This window comes from Odocoileus virginianus, chromosome 5, assembly GCF_023699985.2.
Source record: "Odocoileus virginianus isolate 20LAN1187 ecotype Illinois chromosome 5, Ovbor_1.2, whole genome shotgun sequence".
NCBI lineage: Eukaryota > Metazoa > Chordata > Mammalia > Artiodactyla > Cervidae > Odocoileus > Odocoileus virginianus.
This window is the reverse complement of record NC_069678.1, coordinates 83,129,249-83,153,985: the sequence shown is the minus strand read 5'-3', so window position 1 is coordinate 83,153,985 and position 24,737 is coordinate 83,129,249. Positions and strand designations below refer to the sequence as shown.

Genomic DNA, 24,737 nt, shown 5'->3' with positions numbered 1-24,737 from the left:
AGCAGCCTTCCCAGAGGCTCCTCTCTACTGTGATCAGAGAGCTAGAAACATCGATCCTGCAGGCACCTTGACCACCCATCCTGTTTGCAGACAGGCTGGCAGGCTTTGTACCCACTTTTTCCATTGACACATGTACACACACACAGCCACCGTGCTTTCCTCTGTCACTTTTAATAAAGACATAAAGGAGTGAGCAGCCTCCGCAGGCTATATTCCCAGGCCCCCCACCCACCCTGACCTTTGGCCAAGAATCTCCTACTTCATTGTGGGGTGGAGAAAGGGGGAGCCTGGGTCCACAGTGACAGATTATTGCTGACCTCTTCAGTGTGAGGAAAAAGGCCACAAGACCCTGGTGGGGGCCAGCCCTGAGTGCTCCTCTCCCAAGTGTAAGGCAGGGAGGGCGAAGTAAGTGTCCAGCCCTTTCAGCCCCCGGCTCTGGAGTGGCAGAGGGCAGTGAGGCCACATCCCTGGGGCTGGCCGGGAGAAGTCAGGGAGGAACGGAAGCGGTGGTCTCTGTGTACCAGCTGTGGGGAGCAGAGAGCTGTCTGCTGCTCAGTCCTGACCACATAAGCCCTGGTCACAGGTGTAGCTGGGGAGGACAATGACAGCTGCTGCCCAAGGTGCAGTCCTGAGGCACTTAGGTGGGCACCTAGCTAGGCCATGTTTCTTAGTTGGCCTTGACTTTGGTGGTACCTGGAACTCCATTTTGCTGAAGTACACGGGGCAGCCGCTTGCCTTTAGTGTAAGACTGATACCAGAAATTGGAGAAGAGCACGAAGAAGATGGTGCCGTACATCCAGATGAGGTGGATGATGACTGGGTACTGGTAGTTACAACTGGGCAGGAAGTAGTACTGGGAGATGTGCAGCGAGACCAGGACAAACTGGATCTGGGACCAAAAGGCATGGGTCAGAGGGCACAGGGAGAGAGGACTGGAGGGCAAGGGGATAGAACACTGAGTGGGGAGGGCTGGAGTCAAAGGTGAGGTAGGTTGGGTAAAGGTAGGGTCCAAACCAGAATGCTGGGGGGATGATTGTGGGTCAGGCTCAGTCCACTCACCAGCTGGATGGCTGTCATGTGCTTTTTCCACCAAAGGTAGGGCTGAGCCACAGGGCCAAGGGCAGACAATCCATAGTACAGGTACATGATGACGTGCACAGAGGAGTTTATCATGGCGTGGAAAGAACCCATTCCTCCTGTGAGTGGACAACACACAGGGTCAGGAGAGTCAAGCCTCTGGTGCCCAGGACCTGTCCCTCCCCCAGTGGCCTTCGCCACTCACCTGGGGCTATTTTTACCCCCCACCACCAGCTCCAGGGAAGCACTGAGTGATGGAAGACATGTAGGAAGGTCACCTGTCCATCTTTCTTCCGGAGAACAAAGATCACCTGAGAGAAGTGTGGGGGGAAGGGGCTTCAGAGCCAAGGCCTCTCACTTCTTTCTCCCCACACGTTCCCAAATCTCATGTAATTACTCACTGTGTCTATCAGCTCAATGAACTTGGAGAAGAGGAAGAGCCAGGCCACTCGAACCATCTGTAAGAAGTCAGGACATCTTTAGGACTGCCAAGAGCCTCTCTAAACGGGCCTATAAGATGGCACATCCAAAGTGCTCTTACCCCTGGTTGGTTGGGGCCTGGCCTCCACCACCACTTACCCTCAGTGCCTCCGGGTTGTTGGAAAAGTCCACTGGGTCGCAGCGCCAGGTGTAGGAACTTAGCCAGCCAGACATCAGGAACTATGAAGAAGTGTGGATTAGAGAGCCAGACATCCCTCCCTCCCCCAGATCTCTTCTGTTCTCTAAACCAGCAGTCCCCAATCATGGCCTGGAGGTTGGGCACCCCTGCTCTAGATGGAGAAACAGAGCTGAGCCTCTCTGGAAAGAAGATGCCTCCTCTAGCCCAAGGGCCCACCCATTATCCTGTAGGAATAAAGCTGAGGCATCCCAGGGGCCTACCTCATAGACAATGTAGAGAGAAAGTGCCACCAGTGAGAAGTTGTAGACAACCATGAAGCCACGGAGCTGGAAGGGCTTCCGGTTGGCCATGATGCGAGGCCCCAGTGAGAGAACGAAGTATACATAGGTCAGGAGGATGGAGGTCATTAGCAGGGGGGACCCCATCAGAGGGTAGCCCTGGACCCGCGGATCTATGAATAAGGGTAAAAGAAGTAAGGAAGGGTCACAGAGTCCAAATGGTCCCCACCAGGTTTGCAGACATGAGGTCAGGTCACAAAGGGTCAAGGGGTCTGTAAGGAGGAAGGGCTAGTAGACAGCATCTCACCTGCATGCTTCATCATCTCCTGGTACAGGTTCACAACAGCCTCCATCCTGGCTAAGGACTCTGATGAGGTCAGGTGGATAGGTGTCAGAGAGGGCTGACTTTTCCCCCAACACCACCCCCCCCCCCAATTTCACCCTTGACCCACAGACAGGACACAGACCAGACAGGACAGTTCCAGACACCTTGCCACAGAAAGGACACAGCAGTGAGAGAAAGGAATTGCTAGGGACCAGAGCAAGGAGGAGGCAGTGGAGGTGGGGGTGGGGTGGGTGGGGGATCTGCTTCCCACACATCCTGCATGCCTGGGAAGGGCTGTTCTGCCCTTCCTCTCCACACCTTCCTCTCCTATCCTCACACTCTGCTCCTCTCCAGGGATTTCTACTTTCTGACTTCCCCTCCCTTCTTCTTCCACAAGAGGACTATCAATTTCTGGTCTCCTTCCAGAGAGGCTTACCTCCTACCGCCAGGGAACTCATCTCCAGAACGAACCTCCTCTCCCTTCCTCGCCAGTCTCTCACCTCTCCAGACCTGGGTCTTCCTTCTCTCCAGAAGTCCTCCCCTTTAATTTCTCTTGCCCTATTTCAGGATGCACATCTCCTGGGATGGTCCCTCCTGTCCTCTAGGGAACTGTCCCTCCCTCCTCTCCCCTGCCGAGACACTCCCTCGCGCTCTCCTCTGCCCTCCTGGGCTCTCACCTCCAGCCTCTCCTCTGTCTCAGACGCTCTCCTCTCACCCTTCCTCTCCAGGAGCCTGGCTCTTTGAGACTCCTGCCCTGGCGGCTCCACCTGTCTGACTAGATCTGGCAGTGGCCCCGCCCTCTGCCCACCCCCACTGCACAGAATCAGAGGTGGAGGGTGGGTCCAGGCCACAGGTCAGTGCCTGGAGGACCCACCAGGATTGAGAAAGCCAAGTAAAGCACAGGACTCACCACCCACCCAGCCACCTTGGGCCAGTCAGATGAGCTCTAGGTTTTGAGCCAAAAACCTGGACTCCAGCCCCAGGCCTAGCCTCAGCCCAAAGAGAACTGCTGAAAACCTATACCAGGGCATCCTCTCCTAAATGAGCCATAAATTCTCAGGCTGTCCTACTTCAGAATGGGTACCATCACCCCTCTCTCCCAGGGAGGGGCCGGGAGCCAGTGGCATGTGAGGAGGTGGGGAGTGGGGGAGGTCTCAGGAATCTTCCCCTCCCTCAAGGAGGGGTCATAATTGACTAGGCCCTGTCCCTCTCTGAGCCTGAAGGAATGTCGGGGGAGGGCTCGAAGGGACACAAAAGCCTTGGCCGGGAGGACAGCCTGGGACTCCAGACAGACAGCCCCCAAGGGGCAAGGCGCTCCCCAAACAGCCAGCGCAGCAGGTGCTCCGCGAGCTGCCTGCATGCGGGTTGGCCAGGTTCCCTCCACCCAGAGAAGCAACCCTGCAGGTAAAGAACACAACTTCTGACAGTCACAGGGGCTGCACACTCATCTCACAGATGCTCCTCCAACCTCCACGCCCACCCACAACTGCCCCGCCACGGTCAGGCCCCCAGCCCTCCCATACACACGGCCCCTGCCACAGCTCTCCCTCTGCCCCTGCAACAACTCGCCAGTGGCGGGCACACGCATGCACACACAGAGCCCACCTGCCTCCTGTCGGCTGCAACTGCTCTTGTCTGACAAACTACCCGGACAAGTCTTTGTGGACTTTGACATGCACGGTCTCTAATACTCAGGCCTGCTCCTAGCTACGCACACAGCTGGCAAACACACCTAAACACACATACAGGAGCCGCATTACCATGTGCAAGTGCTTGTGCTCACAACGCAGGTTTCCTCTCACGTCTGTGAGTCTCAGACGAGCGCGGTCACAGACATAAACTCACACAGCCCACCTGCAGGTGAATGAAGCCAACACCACCCACACCATGTGGAGACATACACCTGCCCTGGGTCACGCACAACCACAACTCTTTTCACCAACGGCAGTCATTCATTCATTCAGTCAAAGTGTTGCTGGCTGCTTATTCTGGGGTAGGGCCTGCCCAGAAGCATGTGCTCTAACACACAGCTCCTCCTCGACCCGTGTGAGCTTGCCAGCTTGTTATCTCCCAGTCTCTCTCTGCCACCATCCCCAAGTTCACCTCCCCCACCCACAGGCACCCTGGAGGTCAGGGGTGGCTCCAGGCTTCTGGAAGGCCCTCTCCCCAAGTTTGAGGAGAGTCCAGGTGTGTCCCCAGTAGGGAAACTCGGTCTGGTCCTTCCTTCCTTTAAGATGGATGGAAGGGAAAAGGAGATAGGTGAAGGGAGCAGCGGGGGTGCAAAAGGGCGCCAAGGGGAGGAAGGAGTAAGAGACGGACAGGGGCCAGAGGAGGAGGTGGTGGAGGAAGGCCCAGGTTCAAGCAAATGGGGGCCAGGCGCGAGGGAGGCTGCTGGGGAGGCCCAGCCCCGGAGAGCTGGGACCTCCCACCCACTCTCCACAGGCACAGCCTCGCCCACTGCCTGGGCAGGGCCGGGCCGGGTGGCCCCGCGGGTCAGGGGCCTGGGCACGTGGCGAGCCCGCCCTGGGAGGTCTCGACTCACCAGTGGGGGCCAGGCGGGCAGTTGTGGAGGGCTGGGATGGAGCAGGGCTGGAGAGGAGTCCCCAGGGCCAGCCTGCCTGCCACTTCCTCATCTGCTGGGCCGACTTTCTGTCACCAGAGGGGGAGAGGGCGGGCCGGGTAGGGGGCGCCCGCTGATTGGGCCTCTGGTCCAGGCAGGAGGGGCCGGCCAGCCCCGGCTCTGATGGGCCCGCCAGCTCCGGCTCTGCTGGGCCCACAGGGCGGAGGCAGGGGCGGGCGCCCGGCCCCGGCAGGAAGCGCGCCCAGCCCCGGCTCCCCACCCCTTCCCGCCGCATCACCTCCAGCCTCGGTCAGCTCGCGCGGCCTGGCCCGGGCCCTCGCCCTCCGAAACTGCACCCTGCGCCTTCCTAGTGTTTAGCCCCTGCGTGGCCTCCTTCTGGACCCTCTGGGATTCATCCACCAGCACAACGAACACAGCTTCTGTTCGTAGCCGACCCACCCCACCTGGGACCTTGGAGCAAGTTCCAGGGTCAGCCATCCCCTCATAGAGCTCCCTCTCCAGAGAGTGGGGCCGGAGGGGTGGGCTGCAGGCCTGGAGAGTGGACTCGGTAGGCGGGAAGGTCTCAGCCCAGGGAGCCGCTGTGTGGGGAAGCCTTCCTTACCAGCCCATAAACTTGGGTGAGCCCAGCATTAGGAGTTGTTGAGACGACCGTGTGGGCCAGAGGTGGGAGAATACAAGTAGCCTGGGGCAGGGGAAATGAATGAATCACTGGCTACGCTGGCCTCTTCAAGGCTGTGGAAGGAAAAAGGGGAAGTGAAGCCAGCTGTGGCTGAATGTGGAAGGCCAAATGGAGCAGTTTGGTTTATTCTGGAAGCAGAGGAGAAACCAAAGAGTTTTGAGGAGGCTACAATCAGACCTGTGTTAGTAAATACCCACATATTACTGACCACCTACCACGTGCAAGACGGGGTTAATTGCTGGTGGCACATCAATGAACAAGGCAGATGCTGTCCCCAGATGGGGTTCACTGTCTAGCCAAATCACTTCACACTGGCAGCCAGTGAGAAAGGGTACTGGCGGGGAGCAGATGAGAGACCACCCTCACCCAAGAAGGTCTGGAAACTGACAGGCTTGGAAAAATAGACACTGGAGGTTTCCCCGAGACAGCTGGACTCACTCTGTACACTTAGTTGTCTTTGTTTGGCTCCCTGCACCTCCCCACGCCATACACTCACCAACTAGACAGAACCACTGGGTTGAGCACTCGGTTTCAGCAAAATGAAATCTGTATCTCCAGCAGCTCCTGGAACAGTGCTGATCATTGCACACAGTGATCCAGTAACTGTGCACAGGACGGTATGATGTACATGTGGAATTCAGAGGAGGTGGCAGTTTGGGAGAAACAATGTTCATCAGTGGTGGAATGTAGCTTTGTGGAGGGGCTTCCTCGGTGCTGCAGCTGGTAAAGAACCTGCCTGCCAATGCAGGAGATTCAGGTTCCATCCTGGGTTAGGAAAGATCTCCTGGAGAAGGACATGGCAACCCACTCCAGTATTCCTGCCTGGGAAATCCCATGCACAGAGAAGCCTGGTGGGCTACAGTCCATGGGGTCGCAAGAGTCAGACACTTAGCCACTAAACAACAAGCTATGTGAAAGTTTAGTCTTAGAGTTAAGAGGTCAGAGCCAAAGTACAGTTCTGATCCAGTCCACGAATACCTACGACTACCTACCCTTGAAAGGAAATGGCAAAAGAATTCAAGAGGCTCACACTAATTAGCATTGCACCTGAAGGCCACCCTGATCTGGTCCTCAGCCTAACCCCATTCTCCTGGGCCACACCCTATGCTTTAACTGTTCCCCAAGGATATCAGCATCTTTCATATACCCCCACACCTCCAAGCCCTGGCTCCTAACTCAAGATAAAAGCAGCTTTTCCAGGCAATAAAACAGTCCCTCCCTTCGCTTTCACAATCTCACTGCAATTCAATTATCTGTATACCCCCTCACTGTAAGTTTTTTTCAGCAAGGACCAATATTTTAGTTGTCTCTGTACCTCTAGTATCTGACCAATGTTGGACTCATCTGCTCCTTCACAGTGTTTGCAGAGTATTAGGGTGAATGAGAAATGTGAGAAAGGGAAGAAAAGTTGAGGGACCCAGAGTCAAGTTGGGAAGACAGTTAAGAATTCAAAAGCTTTTCTACTTGCCTTGGGATGGCAGTATCTGTTGAGTCAATAAATATTTATTGTGTTAGGTATACTTCAGTAGCCCTGGGGGTCACACCTAACTCCAAAGACCTGATTTTAAATCTCCAGTTAGTACTTATATGACTTAATGTAAGTACCTGAACCTCCAATAGCACCTGTCTCATAGGACTGTGAAGATTAAAGGAGATGACCCAGGTAAAGTACTCAGCACTGTTTCTACCTTGATATTTCATAGCCAAGGGGTGAAGCAAGAAGGTATATGCTTGTATGTCAATTAATGAGCATTCATTCAACAAATACTTCCTAAATAAACTGTGCAAAGCACTGTTTGGAGAGCACTATTGAGAGGTTTGGACTAAGCATCCATCTAGAGACAAAGCAGACTGTTATAAGTGATGAAACAGTTCCTGAGGTTAAATATGGTAGAGATTTATGTGTGGGTGCTGTGCTCAATTCTATCCAACTCTTTCCGAGCCCATGGACTGTCACTCGCCAGCCTCCTCTGTCCATGGAACTTTCTAGATAAAAAAACTGGAGTGGGCTGCCCTTTCCTACTCCAGGGGATCTTCCCAACCCAGGAGTCAAACCCACATCTCTCCCATCTCTTGCCTTGGCAGGAGGATTCTTTACCACTGTGCCACCTGGAAGAGATAGAGATCTTCAACTATCCATCAGTCAACTGGACCATGCTGGTATTAATAAATGACCACAGCAAGCCCTCAGTAAAGGCCCACTGACTACATTAACATGCCCAAAGACTCACTTCCTTCAGTTCCAGTCCTAGTCCTAGGAGAAAGCACCTTCAAATATCTGATATAGACCACCAAACCACGTCCTACCAAATGGCATCTCCAAGGCACTGGGGTTCCTGAAAAATATTCACAGTCTAGAAAAGAAGACAGATAGATAAATTAACAGTTACAATAGCAAGTCGTGAGTTAAACCGAGAGGGTTAAGAGAGCAGTAAGGGGGTGGGGGGGGCACCTTACCCCAAGCTGGGGGTTAGTTCTTGAAGGCTTCACAGAAATGACACCAAAGCTGAGTGTTAAAGAAGGCAGGGAAACATTTTCAGGCGGATGGAAGCATGTCTGTGAAGGCATGGAAGCAGGAGATATGGCTGGCGTGGGGAGTTCTGGGGAGTCTCCAGTCCAGAGGGCATGTGGGTAAGGGGGGGAACGTTGGCAGGAGTCAGTCATGAAGAGCTCTGTGTGGCCTGGTACGAAGTCTGGATTTAGCTGTTTATCTTTTTTAGCCCTGGCTGCACACCAGAATCACCTGGAGAGTTTTTAAAATATCAGTGCCTGACTCTCACCTCCTAAAGGTTTTGATTTTGATTTTTCACATATATGCCTTTACTGTGAGCGGCAGGTAGGACACTTCCAGCAACAGTAGAAACAAAAACCAAAAATTAATTTACCAAAGGAAGGATGCAGTGAGGACCCTTGGTTGGAACCCTTGGGAGCTCAGACATAGACGCTGACCCAGAGCAGCAGGCAGAGGACTCGAAAGCCAATGAAGAGTGAGGCCTCCAATGAGATGAGGAGCTCTCTGTGGATATCGCAAGTGTACTTGGCGGCGGTGACCTCATAAACAACCAACCAGGGGTGAAGAACATGTCAACGGCCAACAGCACCACAGCCACATGGGGAAAGATAGCGGGGTTCGCTGGACTGGTACATCTACTCAGGGCCTCAAGCTCCATTTTGCTGGGTTCAGGGTAATCCACTGCTCCCCTAAGGGTTGTTTTTAATGGGAAGAGGCTTAAGCGTGTTTATGTGCTGTGTGGAAGACAATGAGATACAGCACACACAGGGCAGGGGTGGGGGCCGCGGTTTAGACTTTGGCTCAGGAAAACACCTTATAGGCTGAAATATACAGAAAAGAAGGGTAAGTTTGTCAACGGACGGCAAGGAAATGGGACCATTTAGAACCTGCAGGGAAGCTGGGTGGAAGGTCTTGGAGGTAAGACGGTCCATGGAACACTACCTACACTGGGGGCAGGCTGATAAACTGGAGAAACTGAAAAAGTCCAGGAAGTCATTCTTGATAAGGATAAAGGCCAGATGTGTGTGTGGGCAGGGAAGAATACCAAGTCCAACAGCTGAAACTCCCCCTGAAATTCATGGAGCCTTCCTGACTAAAGGGAAGTGAGGTGACTACTTCCCCTGGGCCCCACCCTCTCTGACTCACACCTCACTCACATGGGCCTTTCTCCATCATCCCTCCCCAGAAGATAAACTACTGATTTACCTTCTCCAGGGTTCAGCCTGAAAACCACCATCTGTATGAACCGAACTCTAACAACTCTATTTCCATGATTATGTGGTTTTATGTGTTTCTGGAAAAAAAAAATTTAAAGGGAAATGGGATCAAAGAAGCAGGGGGAAAAAATGGGAAAAGGTATTATCGGTATGTGCCTGCAAGGGAGCCAGTGGAGCAGTGGAGGGAACAGGATGTGGAGGCGACAGGCGAACTAGCTGAGAACAGGTACTGAGGGTCAGAGGCTGAGAGGCAACAGGAGCGGCAGGTAGAAATGGAAGCAGCCTCCTGGGGCCTATGTCGAGCTTCTCCCTTCCCCATCTGTAAAGGACAAAGGGCACTTTCTAACTGTATCCGCACAGAGAAGTTGAGGGGAGGGCTGTGTCCGTGAGGACAGAGGAGTGAAGATGAGGGGAAGGGCTTGTCGGTTAATGATTCTGCATGTCCATGGGCCTCAGTCAGCTCGCTGGTGTCCTCTGCCTAAGGTTGGGACCTTGGCTGAAGGAAGGACATCCAGCCAGCAAAAGAGAGAGGCTGCATGCAAACACTCATCATACCATCTGAACTGGGGGGCTGCCTGAACCCTTGAGAGGTCAGGGGGACAAGGCCTGATCTGTTGTACGTAGCCAATGCCAACACTCTATGAGTATTGTTCAGTGTTCACTGAACTGAAGTTAAAAAAAAATTTCAGTTTGGGGGAAAGGGCTGTGATAAAATGTGCTGGAAGAGTTCTGGAGAGAGAAAAGGGAAGGCTTCTGGTGAGGGGACAGGGGAGGTTATCAAGATGGAACAAAGAGAGTTAGCAAGATCTGGAAGATGTGGGAGAAAGGCCAAAACGGGGAAAGAGAAAATGCAACACTTTCTCCGGCAAGCATGGGGCCAGCTGCTTCCCACGTGCCCCTACGGTTCGGTCCTGTAAGGTAACTGCTGTGATCATTGCTTAACAGATGGGGAAAGAATGGAATCAGAATGGGTGAAGGATTTTTTCTCAAGGTGACACAGCAAGTGAGGTAGAAGTAACATAGATGATTCAAGCTGAGGAAAAAGCATGGACAAAGGGATGGCTGGAGGGAAGACTAGGACAGGAGCAGGGAACTGCAGGTGATTCTATTTGGCTACAGGATCCAGTGAGTGAAAGGCCTTCATATGCTGGAAGGTTAAAAAGTAGGTTGGCCCCAAATCATAAAGTGTTTTGAATGAAAGAAAGAGGAGTTTTGTTTGTACTGAGATGTCCCTGGAGATTTGTAAGGGGTTGGTATGATCCGCATTGTTATTTACAAAGAAAAACCTGGTGACAGCGAGATTATCAAGAGGAAGGCAGAGGAAGGGAGGCCAGGTGGGAGACCGGCTCAGAGGCACAGGTGAGACACGGTGAGGGCCTAACCTAGAAGGGAGCAAGAAGAAAGATGAGGGGATGGGACCAGAACTGATAGCCAGACTGGCAAGCTGGATAACACCATGGAGCAGGATGGAGGAAGTGAATGCAGTTTGGGATATCCTGAGTTTGAGGAAAGATGGCCCCTTCCACAGGCAATCTGAAACACAGTACTGTAAGTTTAGGAGAAAGGATGGGGTTGGGTCATGGGTGGGGGTGGGGGGTGGTGGTGCGGGGGACAGTATCTGCAAATTGTCTGCAGAGATAAAACCACACACAGTAGACTGTTGTAGCTTTAAGTCTGGTTACATTCAGATACTTTCCCATCCCCCTGCTTTCATTTCCTTTATGGAATTTCTGCCCAACCCCACTGGTGTTCTCTCCATTTCCCTCAGTGCTCCTAATGGCGCAGAATCCAAGCAACAAGAGAGTTCTTCCATGAGATGAGCTATATGTAGTAGAGAGGAGAAATACAGAGACAGAGCCCAAACCCAGACAACACCACGCCCCTGACCTGCCGGAGCCAGTCACCCTCCAACTCCCCATCTGTATAACCCAAATCCATTGGGTCTCTCTTTTTTTTTTTTCAGTTAAGCTAGTTTAATTGTAATATGTTATAATCAAAATAGTCTAATATGCTATGTGATAAAGACAAGATTGCTCAGGAGAGAGTAAGGCATTGCTCAGGGGAAGGAGAACAGTATTGGCATTTCAGTGCTGACTATATGCCTGGCGGGCCTTGTATGCCCTTCTAAGAAGCTTGGACTTTATCCTATAGTAAAGTAAGAGCTACTTAAGTTGAATTTTAAATATGCTAAGTAGAAGGTACCTTTCACTGAGCATATTACGGGATTATAGCACTGATTTAGGAGGTGGAAATCGAGGGTCTTGGAACTAAAGTAATCTGCCTAAGGTCACATAATGGACAAGTGTCCAGTTCAGTACAGTCACTTAGTCATGTCCAACTCTTTGTGACCCCATGAAACGCAGCACGCCAGGCCTCCCTGTCCATCACCAACTCCCAGAGTTTACCCAAACTCATGTCGATTGAGTTGGTGATGCCATCCAACCATCTCATCCTATCATCACCTTCTCCTCCTGCCTTCAATCTTTCCCAGCATCAGGGTCTTTTCAAATGAGTCAGCTCTTCCCATCAGGTGGCCCAAGTATTGGGAGTTCCAGCTTCAACATCAGTCCTTCCAATGAACACTCAGGACTGATCTCCTTTAGGATGGACTGGTTGGATCTCCTAGGAGTCCAAGGGACTCTCAAGAGTTCTCCAACACCACAGTTCAAAAGCATCAATTTTTCGGTGCTCAGCTTTCTTCACAGTCCAACTCTCACATCCATACATGACTACTGGAAAAACCACAGCCCTGACTAGACGGACCTTAGTTGGCAAAGTAACATCTCTGCTTTTTAATATGCTGTCTAGGTTGGTCATAACTTTCCTTCCAAGGAGTAAGTGTCTTTTAACTTCATGGCTGCAGTCACCATCTCCAGGTCAGGTATAATTTAAGAATGGTCAACTGTAAAAGGGAGGAAGTGATAAAGACTTCACAGGAGTAGGTGCTATTGGGAGGACGAATTGTTCACTAGGTGAACAGGAGGTTGGAGCAAGAGAAAGAGAGGGCAGACACACCGGGGAGAGGGCAAAGCATGTTTAAGGCATGGAGGTGTGAGATAACACCTGGTCCGCAGGTACTGGCTACAGCTTAGAGTATAGTGACAAAAACCATGGAGTTGCCGTGGCAAAACAAGGCCTAAAGGACTGGTGGTGACTGTGAAGGGAAGAGAGCAAGCATAGAGCTCTGGTGTGTGATAACCACACACACACACAGCCACCGGTGAAGACCTAAGCCTGGACTGAGTGAGCAGGGACAGAGGACACATCCCAGGTGCACAGGGAGACCTCTGAGTGGTGAAGGGCCCCCTTCAGATGAGATGTGGGCAGACTGGAACTGAATCTTCAAATGGTGTGGACAGCAAACAGATAGAGAAGGGGTGAAAAGGAACACTGCCAGGGAGGAAGCCTGTCATATGGCCTCAACTCAAAATCACAGTTTAGGAGACCAAACTGGGCTTTAATAGAAGACTGTAGGTGACAACTAAGTGGGAGAAAGAAAGTTCACACAACTAGATGTGGAAATGACTCGTTACACTAGGCAAGTCAATGCAGAAATGCTCCAGTGTCTGCTCTGCACACAGGGGGGGATTAAATGTGCATGGAGAGTCTCTCCTAGTGTGAACGGAGCTGTGAGCACAGATGAGCTACAGAGGGAGGAAGAGTTACCTCCACACAGAGGGACTGGTCAATGATTGATTAAAGCAACAACTGCTGACAGCAGACTTTCAGACACTACCCTGAGGATAGTTAATATTTACTGAGCTTCTACTATTGTCAGGCACACTATCCTAAGCGCTTTGTATGTATCAATATATTTAAACTTCACAGAAGCCTTGTGAAATAGCCACTAGTATTATCACCCCTAGAAATAAGGAATCTGAGGCAGAGAGAGGGAAAGTAACTCGCTGAAGGCCACACAGCTAGTAGGTGGCACAGCTAGAATTTGAACCTAAAGGAAATCAACCCTAAGTATTCATTGGAAGGACTGATGCTGAAGCTGAAGCTCCAACACTTTGGCCAGCTGATGTGAAGAGCCGATTCATTGGAAAAGACCCTGATTCTGGGAAAGATTGACAGCAGGAAGAGAAGGGGGCAGTAGAAGAGGAGATGGTTAGATAGCATCACTAACTCAATGGACATGAATTTGAGCAAACTCCGGGAGATATTGAAGGACACGGAAGCCTGGTGTGCTGCAGTCCATGGGGTTGCAAAGAGTCAGACACGACTGAACAACTGGACAATCTGGCACTAGAAAATGCTCTTTTAACCAAAATGCTAGACTATACTCTCTTTCCAAGGTCAACCAAATAATAACAGTAATAGCAGCAGCTACCACTTACAGTGTTTATAATGGGCCAGATGCCATGTATGCCAGGCATGCACATTTCTTGCCAAAGAAAATATAGCTCTCAGATAGAATAATTGGATTCAAACTTTGACAGTGCAGGGTGCTTGAACTTGGGGGGCAATAAAGAACAGCAGGAGCTAGAATAAGTTTGTACAAGGTACAAATATAGAGCATAAAAGAGCAGGTCATTGACCGCACCTAGTGGGAATGGCACTGGGCTGTGGACAGACAGGTTTCTTGGACAGCTTCAGAGTGTGACCTGTGAGCTGAATTTTGAAAGACGATTGGATATTCATCACAGAACGATGGGACAAAATGTTCTGTGCAGAGGGAACAGTGGGAATAAAGGAATGGGAGGCCAAAGAGAGTTACACTCAGGAAACATCAAGCAATTTGTACAATGTGGGAATACAGTTGGGTGGCAGGACAGTACAGAAATTAAGTCAGGAGAAGTCAGGGGGCTAGATCACAAAAAACTCAACTTTCTTTTCCAGGAAATTTGCGCTGTTTTTCAAACTTGTCCACTGCAATAAATGTAAAAAAAAAAAAAAAAAAAAAAAAACAAAAAGAATAAATATCCCCAGAGAGTTTAGTGACTTAGTATGAAATCCTTCGGACTAGTAGGAATTTTCCAAAGTCTACTTACTCTTTACTGCATGCCTGATAATTCTGCATTTTGTTTAAGTTACTTACCCTTGAGTAAAATGGGCAGTCTAGCATGAGCTTTACCTTATAACTTTCAGTATGCCCAGCACACTGCCCCTACCAACCTGTCTAGTATGTGGACCCCAGCTTGAGAACCATAGGAAGGAAACTATCAAAAGGACTTTAATCAAGGGAATAATGTGATCAGATCTGCAGAAATCTATCTGGCAGCCATACGGAAGATGAGTTGGAATGGGCAAGCCTGGATGCAGGGAGTCCAAACATCACTTTTAAGGTGAGGCTCCAGGCCCCCTTCTCTTCCTGCTCTCAATCTTTCCCAGAATCAGGGTCTTTTCCAATGAATCGGTTCTTCACATCAGCTGGCCATCCAGGATGGATGGATCCTGGGGAGGCAGAACTGACAGGATTTTTATCTGACTGAGTGTGCAAGTGTTTAGGACAGTTTCCATAGACCTGGCTTAGGTCACACCTAGGATACTAGAAAAGAAACAGGTTTGGAGGGAAAGATGATTGGACTGGCACATTCAGAACCTGAGGTACCTGCGGATCATAGGGGCAGAAATACCCAATAGGCATCTGCATGTCAGCAAAGAGGTCTGGGCTGTCTGATAAAACTTGTTTGAATTGTGTACATAAAAGTGGTGGTCACAGAGACAGCAGGTAGAATAAGAAAAGCAGGTTAATGACAGAGTCCTGGAGAATAACAACATTTAAGAAGCAGGCAGAGGGACAGAAGGCCAAAAGCTGCAGAGAAAGGAAGGTCAGAGAAGTGGGAGCCAGTAAAGGGGAAAAGGTGGAAAAGCAAAGGCCAGCCCTGTTTAAAACCATGAAGATAAGTAAGAGACAGAAGGACTGAAAAAAGTCTGGATTTAGCTATCAGGTCAGCAGTGACAGGAGACAGGCTAGTTCCTGAGGAAGACTGGAAGTGGGGCTAAAGAGTGAGTGTGGGGCGTGAAGTAAGATGGTGATGGTAGGCTCCGTATTTCAAGAGCATGGCCAAGAGTCAAGTGAGTGGTGATGTGAGCTCAAGGATTAGCATGGAAGGATACTAACCAGGGTTGTGAAAATGGGTGCAGCCCAGAGAAATGAATACAAAACAAGGATGGTCTACACATGGGCTGTGGGTCAGGGAAGATTCATTATCAAAATGACCATGAAGGAGGGAAATTTGGGTGACAGCAGGGAAGGGAGTGAAATGGCAGAGGAAACACAGGAAGGGGAGCAACCCCTGGTGCCTTGGATTTGATTCCATGGGGAAGGTTATCATCATGTGGAAAAGTATAATTTGCTGCCTTTAGGGGGGATGGAGTCTCTTGCCCAGAGAGGAGGAGATGCCTGAGTGGGAAGGTGACTTCTGGCATTCAATGTATTTATCTCTTGCCCAGAGATATATCTTGCCCAGACAGGAGATGCCTGAGTGCATATATCGATTCCATGGGGAAGGTTATCATGTGGAAAAGTAAAATTTGCTGCCTTGGGGGGTTGGGGGGGTGGGCGGAGTCTCTCGCCCAGAGAGGAGATGCCTGAGTGGGAAGGTGACTTCTGGCATTCAATGTATTTATCTCTGTTGTAACTTTTACTAAAGAACTAGTGAAAGTTAGGAAACAATTTTAGGGAAGTGGTCTAGAGGGAGGTCTGTATTTTAAGCTGCAGGTGACAGGGAAATTTAGGAACAGTTTGGAGGAGTTCAAGGGATTGGCAGGCCAGTCTAAGAAAAACTTTGCCTATCATAACATAGTCATGCAATAAGGAAAATGAAAAATGCCTGGGGATATACAGGCTTCAGAATCATTGTCAGACTTGAAAGCTAGGAAGGATCACTGGGAGCACCCAGGTGAGAAAACGGAGGCCCAGGGAACTCAGGGGCCTTGTCCATTGTGTACTTGGGAGAAGATGATATTTTGAGAGCATGTGAACTGATCAAGAGGTGACAACAGACAGCCAAAACCTGCCTCAATAGAAAATAAGAGACAGAAGTTAAAGGGAAGAAGAGAGGAAATTTGTCCCGTAGGACAAAATACATCTTGAAGCAATGACTGGAGTTTCAGTTAGAAAGCCTCACCTGCAGGGTGGCAAACTCTTTCCAAATGTTAGCCCCTGTGTGTTCAAGGCTGTCAGGCCAGAGCCACACTGAGCCTCCATAGGTTGGCACAGTGAACCCTCCAGACTGAATCACAAAGGGACCACAGCCCCCAGCCCTACTCCTGGCCCATTGCTAAACTTCAATAGGCCAGCCCCCACAACTTGGAACAGATGGAAGAAAATGTACATCCCTTGGCGGTTTCTCTAGACAGTAATTAGGAGCTGATCTAGCGTGGGCCTTTGGAAGGATTCCGCCCCCGTCCTGCCTGGTGCTGGGATCAGCTCACACGGCTCCTGTGTCCACAAGGCACAGAGAATACATTGTCCGTAAGGAGGATTATTCTGTACAAGAAGTTCAGACAAAGGGAGAGGTTGTTCCCAGCTGCCTGGGGGAGGTGAGAAGGGGGTGGGAAAGGGACTGGCCTTGCACTAGGGCATTCCTGCAGAGATCAGCTTCTTCAACAGCAGGACAGGAGGTGGGCACTATATCGGCTCCAGTTCAGTCCAAACACCAGGACTGATTATGGAGTTTGAAGGAGCACTTAGCTAAAACCTATCTACCTTGACTATTTCCCAAGAAAGTGCAAGGTCAAGTTAAATGACCTAACTAGGCAGGGCAGCAACAGACACCAGCAGAGGAAGAAAACAGGGTGACTTGGGCAATGTGCAGAAGAGATGTTCAGCAATGACAGAGTCCCAGCCTCAGGGCAGAGCTGGAGGGGGCAGTCCTAGCAATGGGTGTCATGCAAATACTGATGTAGTAAGCTTCCGCCTTCAACAGGATGACCTCTGTGCTGTAGTTAAGTTTCACAGCTGCTGCTTCTTTCGCCATCCCAGACGCACACCTGGGAGACAATGGCCTAACCTCATTTTCCCCGGGTCCCCAAGAGTAGAAGAAAGCACAGGCCCCAGGCAAAACAAAGCCATTAGAAACTGGACAATACTACCAGAGGGAAGCAAGAGTGCCATCTTTTTATCTTAAATCTGAGCAAGGGAACAGCAGGTCAATGTCCTCTTCTTGAAACTCTGTAATATTATCTCCATTCCCTCCTTTGGGGATGAGTATGTTAGGGATGGGAGATACTCTCCACTGAGACACTTGCTGGGCTGTATGAGCCCCAAAGTTGGTGATGCTGCTAGGTTTGTACACTCCAGAGGATCGGGGGTTGGGAGGTTGGGAATGAGAGCATGTCCTCTCAGAGTGAATATAGATGTAAAGACAGTTTGCTTAAGGGCACGAGATAGAAGTGGGGTCCCGAGTATGCTCCTCTTAGGACAGGAGGGCACTTCCACTCTGGGAGGACAAGGAATCCATTTCAAATAGTACTTTGGGGATGATGTTGCTATTAGTCTGAGACAACAAAGACACTTGGGGTTAGTTTCAATAGGTTTAAAACGTTTTCAAGAAACTTTCAACAGGAAGAATCTTTGGGTGGAATAAAGGAGAGTGGTCACTAAGATACTCCAGGGGTTTTGGAGATGCACACCTTGAATTCTATCCAATGTGACAGTGAGCTCGGATATTTCCAGTGCAAAGGGAAGAGAAGAGAAGGAACGAGTGAGCGGGCTGCCAGGCTAGTAAGGCAGCCCTGCTGTGGCGGGGAGAACGTCTGACGCTGCCTCAAAGCTGATTGCAGGACTCGCCGCACTCTGTGTGCTGTGATCAGTGAGCTGTGTGGATACACATCTGGTCGTGATGGAACTGAAATGGATGTGACATCTGTGACTACTTTTCCAGTCCTTTGCTGCCACAGCCTGGCAGAGTCCTGCCTGGCACTGAACAAATACCGAAGTACTAATGTGTGACAGAAGAGAACAGAAAAAAGGCAGCTGGGAGGAATGAGCATGCCCTCTTATTACCTCTCAAGACTTTTAGATCAAACCTACAGATAAGAGAAAAAAAAACAAAAAACCTAAGAAAACTTTTTATTGGAGAACAAACAAGAATTGCCTTGGGACTTGGTGGTCCAGTGGTTAAGACTTTGGGCTCCCATTGTAAGGGGTCTGGGTTTGATCCCTGGTTGGGGAACTAGATCCCATATGCTGCAATTAAGAGTTCACCTGTCGCAACCAAAAATCCTGCATGCTGCAACTAAGACCCAGAACAGCCAAGTAAATAAGTAAAAATTTTAAAAATATTGCCTTGCAGCAACCTTGAAAGTCTCTGACATGTAGTCTCCAATCCCCACATAGCTCTCTCAATTTACCTGCTGTCAGATAACCCCGACACCGTGGTCATCAACTTAAATAACTTTATTCAGAGCAATCCTTTGGTCCACTTCTGCTGACTCAACTCCTGCCCTCGCTTGCAAAGGAGAGGCAAGAAAGGCAGCTTAAGCTGGTGACCCAAGCCCACTCTCCTCTCCAGCTTTATAGAAGCAGGCAAAAGTGCTGGCAGCTGCCACCTCCCACCATCCACTTGACCCTTATTGGAACTACCGGCTCAGTGGACTGGAGAAAAGTCATGCTAACTGAGCCCAGGAACCAGGCACACTTTGAGGATGACTCAACCATAATGAGAGACAGTGTGAGGTGCAATTCCCCTCTCCCTCCAAAACACGGGAGGGGGGAAAAAAAAAAACGTCTGGGGGACAAGGGACATTTTCACGTGCTCACAAAACCCTTTTTCACGTAGTGAAAAAAGTGCCTGGCAGAGCCACTTCCTGAGGAAGCCCCCACCTACTGGGACTTCAACATCTTCCCTCATGTGCCCAGGGTGGGGTAAAGGATAGGGGACTCTGACTAGTTCCCAGATGAGAGCTGAACTGGCTTCTGACAGGATGGAGAGCAGAGCAGGCCCAGGCTTCTCCAGAGTTGTAAGTGGATGGTCTGTCTCGGCCTGGAGGCCTTGTCACCTGCAGCCTGGAGAGATGGCCAGGCTGGAATCTGGGAAGCAAGGCCTGCGGAGGCAGCGGGCCTCTAAGGACACAGAAGCTGTCACCGGCTCTGGCGGCACAAAATAAGCACAGGCTTTCAAACAAAGCTGAGTGGTCCACGATCTTGTGTCCATCAGCTCACCACAGACATGAAGCAGTCTCAGATCAGGGCAAGTTCTGGATCGAAAACCGAGGAGGGGGCAGAGGGGAGAAGTGGCTGAAGAAACTCATTTATTGAATACTCATTATTTCATAGATTGTGCTAAGTGTTTTACATCATTTTCCCATTTTAATCCTCACAACAACCCTATGAGGTAGGTATTGCCGTCATTTATAAACCAAAAAACAGGCTCAGAAAAAGCAGGTCACTTGCCCAAGGTCACACAGCTAGTTGGCAGTGGAGATGGGATCTGTCTGTGGCTGAAAGCCTGTGTTCTTTTCATTGTACCCATCCAGGTCAGCTTTGGGCAAAAGGCAGTTTCACTTCCCAACTCTGAAAAGAGCACCTGGGAGTGGAGGTTGCCACCCGCACTCACCGCTGGTAGGGATGCATGGAAGCCGACTTGATGTTGGTTTTTATCCCACTTGGCATTTTCCCTAAAAAGAACATGAAGAAAGACACCTGAAGCACAGTCAGATATTCATCATAAATCAGAAGTGTTGTCTCCCAGGTTCCCTTCTGTCACCTCCTCCATCAGCTCAGAATCTGTGGCATCTGAACTTGGGTGACAAGGCTCCGAGGTACGGCTCCCTGCTCAGCCCTCTACCTGAAGGTGGTCAGGAGGAGGAATAGTGGGAAGGGCTGGAACACATCCCTGCAGGCTCCTGCTCCTCCCCTAATGGAAAAAGAGAGCTTGTCCCTTTGCCTAGACAGCTTGGAAGAAAATACTTCTTCCAAGATGCTTATACCCGAACCCCTCCAGACTGTTCTTATAATTACTAAGAGTGAGCAGAAGAGACAGGATACAGAGCAAGGAATACGCGTAGCACTGGAAAACCTGCCTGCTTGTCAATTCCCAACACATCTACCCAATGATCCTAATACCTAGCGTGAGACACTGAAAACATACCTACCCAAAGTTAAAGGGGACAGAAGGGTAGCTAAGGGCAACTTTAGTCAAAGTTCTTTCTCATTGTCTGGTGCCTATTAACAGAGTCTCAAATGAGGCTTTCACTCTCAAGAGTTTTTTGCCGGGTCACAGCCCAAGGGAGAAAAGGAGAATGTCTCCAGTTCTGGGGATGGGGTGAGGGGGAAGTGTGGCAGATCACCCAGTTTATTTTCACATTCCTGCTCCAGGTCTGTCACCAAGCCAGTCCTTGTCGCCTTACCTGGCTGGCCTGCTTGGGCCATCTGCACCCCACTGAGCATTGGCTGCTGCTGACTTGGAGCTCCTGCCATCTGCACCTGCTGTAATCCTGAGGCTCCTGCGAGGACTGTTCCAGCTCCCGGCTGGCCTGGCTGGCTAGGACCACTGCTGCCTGAAGGCCTCCAGTTAGACAGCCCCTTTCCAAAGGCAACAGCTGCCACTAAGGCATTGGTGTCTGCTGGGTTAAAGGTCTGCTTGTTCGGCCGGAGACCTGAAGGGCAAGGGAAGTGGAGACCCTAAGGTATGCCTCCGGCCCTGGACTGCATCTAGCACCAGGAAGACCAGTATGAGTGCCAGGGCTTGGAGTTCTGACTTCGGTAGCATCCAGACTTCCTGGCAACCCAGAGGAAGAGCCAGAGGACCCCCATGACTATCTCAGAATTCTCCCTTCTCCCTTTGCGCCTTTCTCCACCTGCCCCAGAGCTGGCCTGAAATATAGAAGGCCAAAAGAACAGATGCATACCCTTGGCTAAACAGCACATCCCTGCATCCTCATTTCACCACTACCAACACCACCCTTCCTATTTCGATGATCTTATCCCTCTTTCCCCCACCACTTTGCCACCAATCCCTCCATACCTCCACTCTCTGATTCTCGTTCCTCTTTGTTGATTTTCTCCAGAAGGTTTGAGCACATCTTGTTCAAGCTCTGGATCTGTTTCTGTAACACATGTAAGTTTGTGCAGAAATTAGGGCAAGCAAGAAATGATTACAGGAAAGTTTCTTCCTTGAGCTATTCCAGGGGCAATGGAGGCATAACCAACTGCCATACCCTACAATAGAGAAGTGGGAATACTCAGCTTCTCCAGGTAAAACTCGGGGGTGTGGGGCAGCAGGACAGTGACTCAGTCCAACCTGTGCTGCATCAGCACCAATGCGAGCAGCATCCGTGGTCAGCTGCTTCTCTTGCTCTTCAACCTCAGGGTCAGGCTTGGTTCTCAGATGGTCAGGGACCACCTCGTGGCTGAAAACAGGTACCCGTCCTTCAGTCTGCCTCTGTAACACACAGATTTTATTGATCCTACTGTGCACTCCAAGAAGATTCAATTCTGGCCTGATATACACATAGTTCCTTTCACAGGCAAACAGTGCATTTTCAGGGAAAACACAACCTAAGACTAATAATATCTGGCTTCCTAAGACACCATCCCTCTCAATCCATCCTTCAGTTCTATCTACTCACCCCTATCTCTACCAGATCTAAGGATAAACCCCTCTCTGCCACATTTTCACCAAAGATTGAAACAGGAAAGGTTACAAAAAAACAAACTCTTTGCTCGAGACAGGTGTTGGAGGAAAGAGGAAAAAAGGTCTTTATCTTGGTGCCGGAGGCCTCGGGTTAATTTAGCACTCTTTGGGAGTCTCCCAACTCCAGAAGGACAACAAGCAAGGCCTCCAAAATGTAGCCCCCACTTATTGCCACACACTACTGTATATTCAAAATTTCTAGAATAGAAACCAACCACTGTGCTGTCAGACCTCATTTAAGAACTTTGTTTCCTAAGCTGCATCCCTCTCCTCCTCTTACCATGAGATCTTCATCTCGGTCTGGGGACAACACCAGAGGGATGATGACTTGGTTGCGGAACAGTGGTGTCTTTTCATGCTTCAAGACCTTGTTCAGAGTGTTCAGCTGTCCAGAAAGCAAGGCAAAACTGTCCAGGACAGATGGCCTGGTGGTGGTAAGAAGACGTCAGAATGTTCCTGGTAAAGGAGCCTCAAAGAGGTCCCTCAGACTAGTAATAAACAGACTCACTCCCAAAAGACTCACAGCCCTATGCTGGCCTGGACAGGAACTAGACTGGCTCATAGGGATTATGGGGTTAAGAAAGAGGGATGCACTTTGTGTTCCTGACACAGATGGAGAAAAAAGACAGGTCATTATAGCAGTCCCACTTATCCTAAGTTTCACTTTCTGAGGTTTCATCTACCTGTGGTCAATAAATAATAAATGACAAATCCAGGAAATAAACAATCCATGTCTTTAAATTGGGAGGTGTTCAGAGGAACATGATGAAATCTTGCTTCATCCCACTCTGTCCCACCCGGGATGTTAATCATGCCTTTGTCCAGCATATCCATGATGTATACACTACCCACACAAGTAGTATAGAAAAAAAACCTACAGAATAGGATTCAGTACTAGATTATGGGGAACTACTATATTTGAATGGGGTGAAGACAATGGCAAAATAGGAACGATGGCTACACTATTATCACTAGAACTTCAGAAACTGGGTAAAAGATCCCCTTCCAGATCCAAACTTTCTGAGTAGATTGGACCTAAAAGACTTGGCAACACCCGTGGCAAGAAATCCAGTATGAATACTGTGGTGGGAGGACCCACTGCTGGAGGACCTCATTCCGGAGAAGTCAAACAGGGAGAATGAAAAGCTAGAAAGAACCTAGGTTGAGAAATTGGGCATTTCACTACTTCCCTTACAACTGGGGCCTAAGGCCAACTTCACTGTTAAATGTTAGGAAACCCAGCTCTTTCTAAATCAAAAGACGTTCACAAAGTGATAAATGCTGGAGATACCCAAGCCCTCCCCAGCTTGCCCTGGCAACTCTTACCAGGTCAGCCGGTCATACTCGTTCTCCAGCTTGTAAATGAAACTCCCCAGTGAGTTCTTCAGATCAGCCACTTGACTCAGCAGTGCATCTAATGATGCCTCAAGCTGTTTTTCCTCCCTCTGAGCCAACAGGAATGGGTTGGTTACTCAGATGAGTGTAATGATGATGCATACAGAGGATGGCTGAAAAGCCAGGGTGACAGTGTGCAACACCAGTACAGTGACGCAGAATCTCATTGGCACAGGGAGAGTCAGGCTGTTTACTATCTTTGGTATTAGGATCACAGACAGCATCAACCCTAAGACCTTTAAACCCATTCATCTGACCTCAATTCCTCCTACCTACTGATTCCTTCCTCTCGTTGCTTTTAATCCAGGCATGATTGTTTCTCTATATTAGGCTTGGTTTTTCTCTGTTCTCCCTCTTTGGACAATTTTCAGCAGACGTAATGCCTGGATTTATTATGTTTGGGACACCTCAGCAGCATAGGTCCTCTGTTCCACAACCTGCCCTGTGAACCTGGCTGTTCTTGGCAATGACGTAATCTCTGGAAAACCTACCTACACAGGAAGGCTCCTCAGAATACTGCCACCGCCACCACCGCTGCCACCCCCACCTTCCTCGTCCCTCAGCATTTGCTGTTTCAACCTCTTCCTTGCTAAATTAATCTGCACTCACTTTATTGCTGTGCCAATATTCCTGTGCCCGTCTTGCAAGCTTAATCAACCTATAAATATGTACTGACAACTACCCTTGTGCAACAAACAGTGACAAATGAAAAACAAAACAAAACCGCACATGCACCCAAGCACTAGGCAAACTATATTAAAAGCTGAGGGGTCTCCATAACATTTCCTTTACGTCTACGATCTCCAGTTTTATCTCATTTCATCCTTAACTACTAGGGCACAGACTAGGAAGAATGAAGCAAAACTGCAAAACCCCAAACGTGCCGGACAGGAGCTGGGTTCCACCCACGGCCTCAGATTATTTAGTCTAGCTTCTGGCCGCCACGGTCCCACAATTCCTTCCACCCTCGGGCTTCTCTCCAACTACAGATTCTCTCTTCTGTCCACATCCAACAGCCTAGGCCGGAGCCTGAGCCCGAGCCCAATCCACCTCTTTCTTGAGCCATCTTCCTTGGACTGCACCTTCCCAAATTACAATTTGATCCTTTTCCACACCCTAGCAAGACAGTGCTGCCTTCTCCGTCCCAACTTAACCGCAGTTTCTGTCTCCTGTCAGCCGGGCTCCACCCCCATCCCTCTCCAGAGGTCCTCGCACCCATCGCGCGTCCCCTTATCTCACAGTCGCGGGCTCGACCCCGTCCTCTCAGCCCCAACTCCTCACTCTCTCCTCGGCCAGCCCACTTTCGGTCTCGTTACCCGAAACTAGGTAGCGGTCATTAGCAAACAAACTGGTCCTCACCTGCATTGCGGCGGTGGGGGCGGTATCAATCACTTCCTCTTCCGGTTCCCAAGTCAGCCAATTAGAAAGCGCAGAACTCGACCCTCCCACTCACTTCCGGCCCCGCCA

The 24,737-nt window shown here is 50.0% G+C and overlaps 2 protein-coding genes and 1 pseudogene across 9 annotated transcripts; all 3 read right to left on the bottom strand.

Annotated features, from left to right (window-relative positions):
- Positions 1–152: 152 nt before the first annotated feature.
- On the bottom strand, positions 153–5,500 carry ELOVL1 (ELOVL fatty acid elongase 1). 4 transcript variants are annotated; one of them, XM_020914804.2, is made up of 9 exons: positions 5,482–5,500; positions 4,842–4,948; positions 2,282–2,341; positions 1,957–2,147; positions 1,657–1,737; positions 1,479–1,535; positions 1,283–1,388; positions 1,060–1,196; positions 153–889 (listed from the first exon to the last, which is right to left on the bottom strand). In XM_020914804.2, the coding sequence occupies exons 2-9, from the start codon at positions 4,930–4,932 to the stop codon at positions 668–670; spliced, it is 945 nt and encodes a 314-aa protein (XP_020770463.1). In that variant the 5' UTR covers positions 4,933–4,948; positions 5,482–5,500; the 3' UTR covers positions 153–667. The 4 variants fall into 4 exon arrangements, with proteins under 4 accessions (XP_020770463.1, XP_020770464.1, XP_070324404.1 ...); XM_020914805.2 differs by lacking the exon at positions 5,482–5,500 and adding an exon at positions 4,060–4,153 and having other exon boundaries at positions 4,842–4,928; XM_070468303.1 differs by lacking the exon at positions 5,482–5,500 and having other exon boundaries at positions 4,842–5,245.
- On the bottom strand, positions 5,407–24,730 carry MED8 (mediator complex subunit 8). Of its 5 annotated transcripts, none has more exons than XM_070468304.1 (8): positions 24,630–24,730; positions 23,202–23,320; positions 22,156–22,300; positions 21,483–21,623; positions 21,207–21,288; positions 20,590–20,838; positions 19,797–19,857; positions 5,407–5,612 (listed from the first exon to the last, which is right to left on the bottom strand). In XM_070468304.1, exons 1-8 carry the CDS (start codon positions 24,633–24,635, stop codon positions 5,510–5,512), a joined length of 906 nt encoding a protein of 301 aa, XP_070324405.1. In that variant the 5' UTR covers positions 24,636–24,730; the 3' UTR covers positions 5,407–5,509. The 5 variants fall into 5 exon arrangements, with proteins under 5 accessions (XP_070324405.1, XP_020770461.1, XP_070324406.1 ...); XM_020914802.2 differs by having other exon boundaries at positions 5,519–7,913; XM_070468305.1 differs by lacking the exon at positions 5,407–5,612 and adding an exon at positions 8,032–8,115.
- LOC139035259 (dolichyl-diphosphooligosaccharide--protein glycosyltransferase subunit TMEM258 pseudogene) lies at positions 8,029–9,114 on the bottom strand (annotated as a pseudogene).
- Positions 24,731–24,737: the final 7 nt, after the last annotated feature.

Bases quoted from the DNA above. Each gene is read 5' to 3' on its own strand.
- ELOVL1 (XM_070468303.1), bottom strand. From the start codon at position 5,154: ATGCGGCGGGAAGGGGTGGGGAGCCGGGGCTGGGCGCGCTTCCTGCCG. The intron at 1,738-1,956 runs GTAGGCCCCTGG...ACTTCTTCATAG, and splicing joins CTCTCTACATTGTCTATGAG to TTCCTGATGTCTGGCTGGCT. The intron at 1,389-1,478 runs GTGAGTAATTAC...CACTTCTCTCAG, and splicing joins TCATTGAGCTGATAGACACA to GTGATCTTTGTTCTCCGGAA.
- MED8 (XM_070468304.1), bottom strand. The intron at 22,301-23,201 runs GTAAGAGTTGCC...TACCACCACCAG, and splicing joins GAGTATGACCGGCTGACCTG to GCCATCTGTCCTGGACAGTT. The intron at 20,839-21,206 runs GTATGGAGGGAT...CTTGCCCTTCAG, and splicing joins ACGAGAATCAGAGAGTGGAG to GTCTCCGGCCGAACAAGCAG.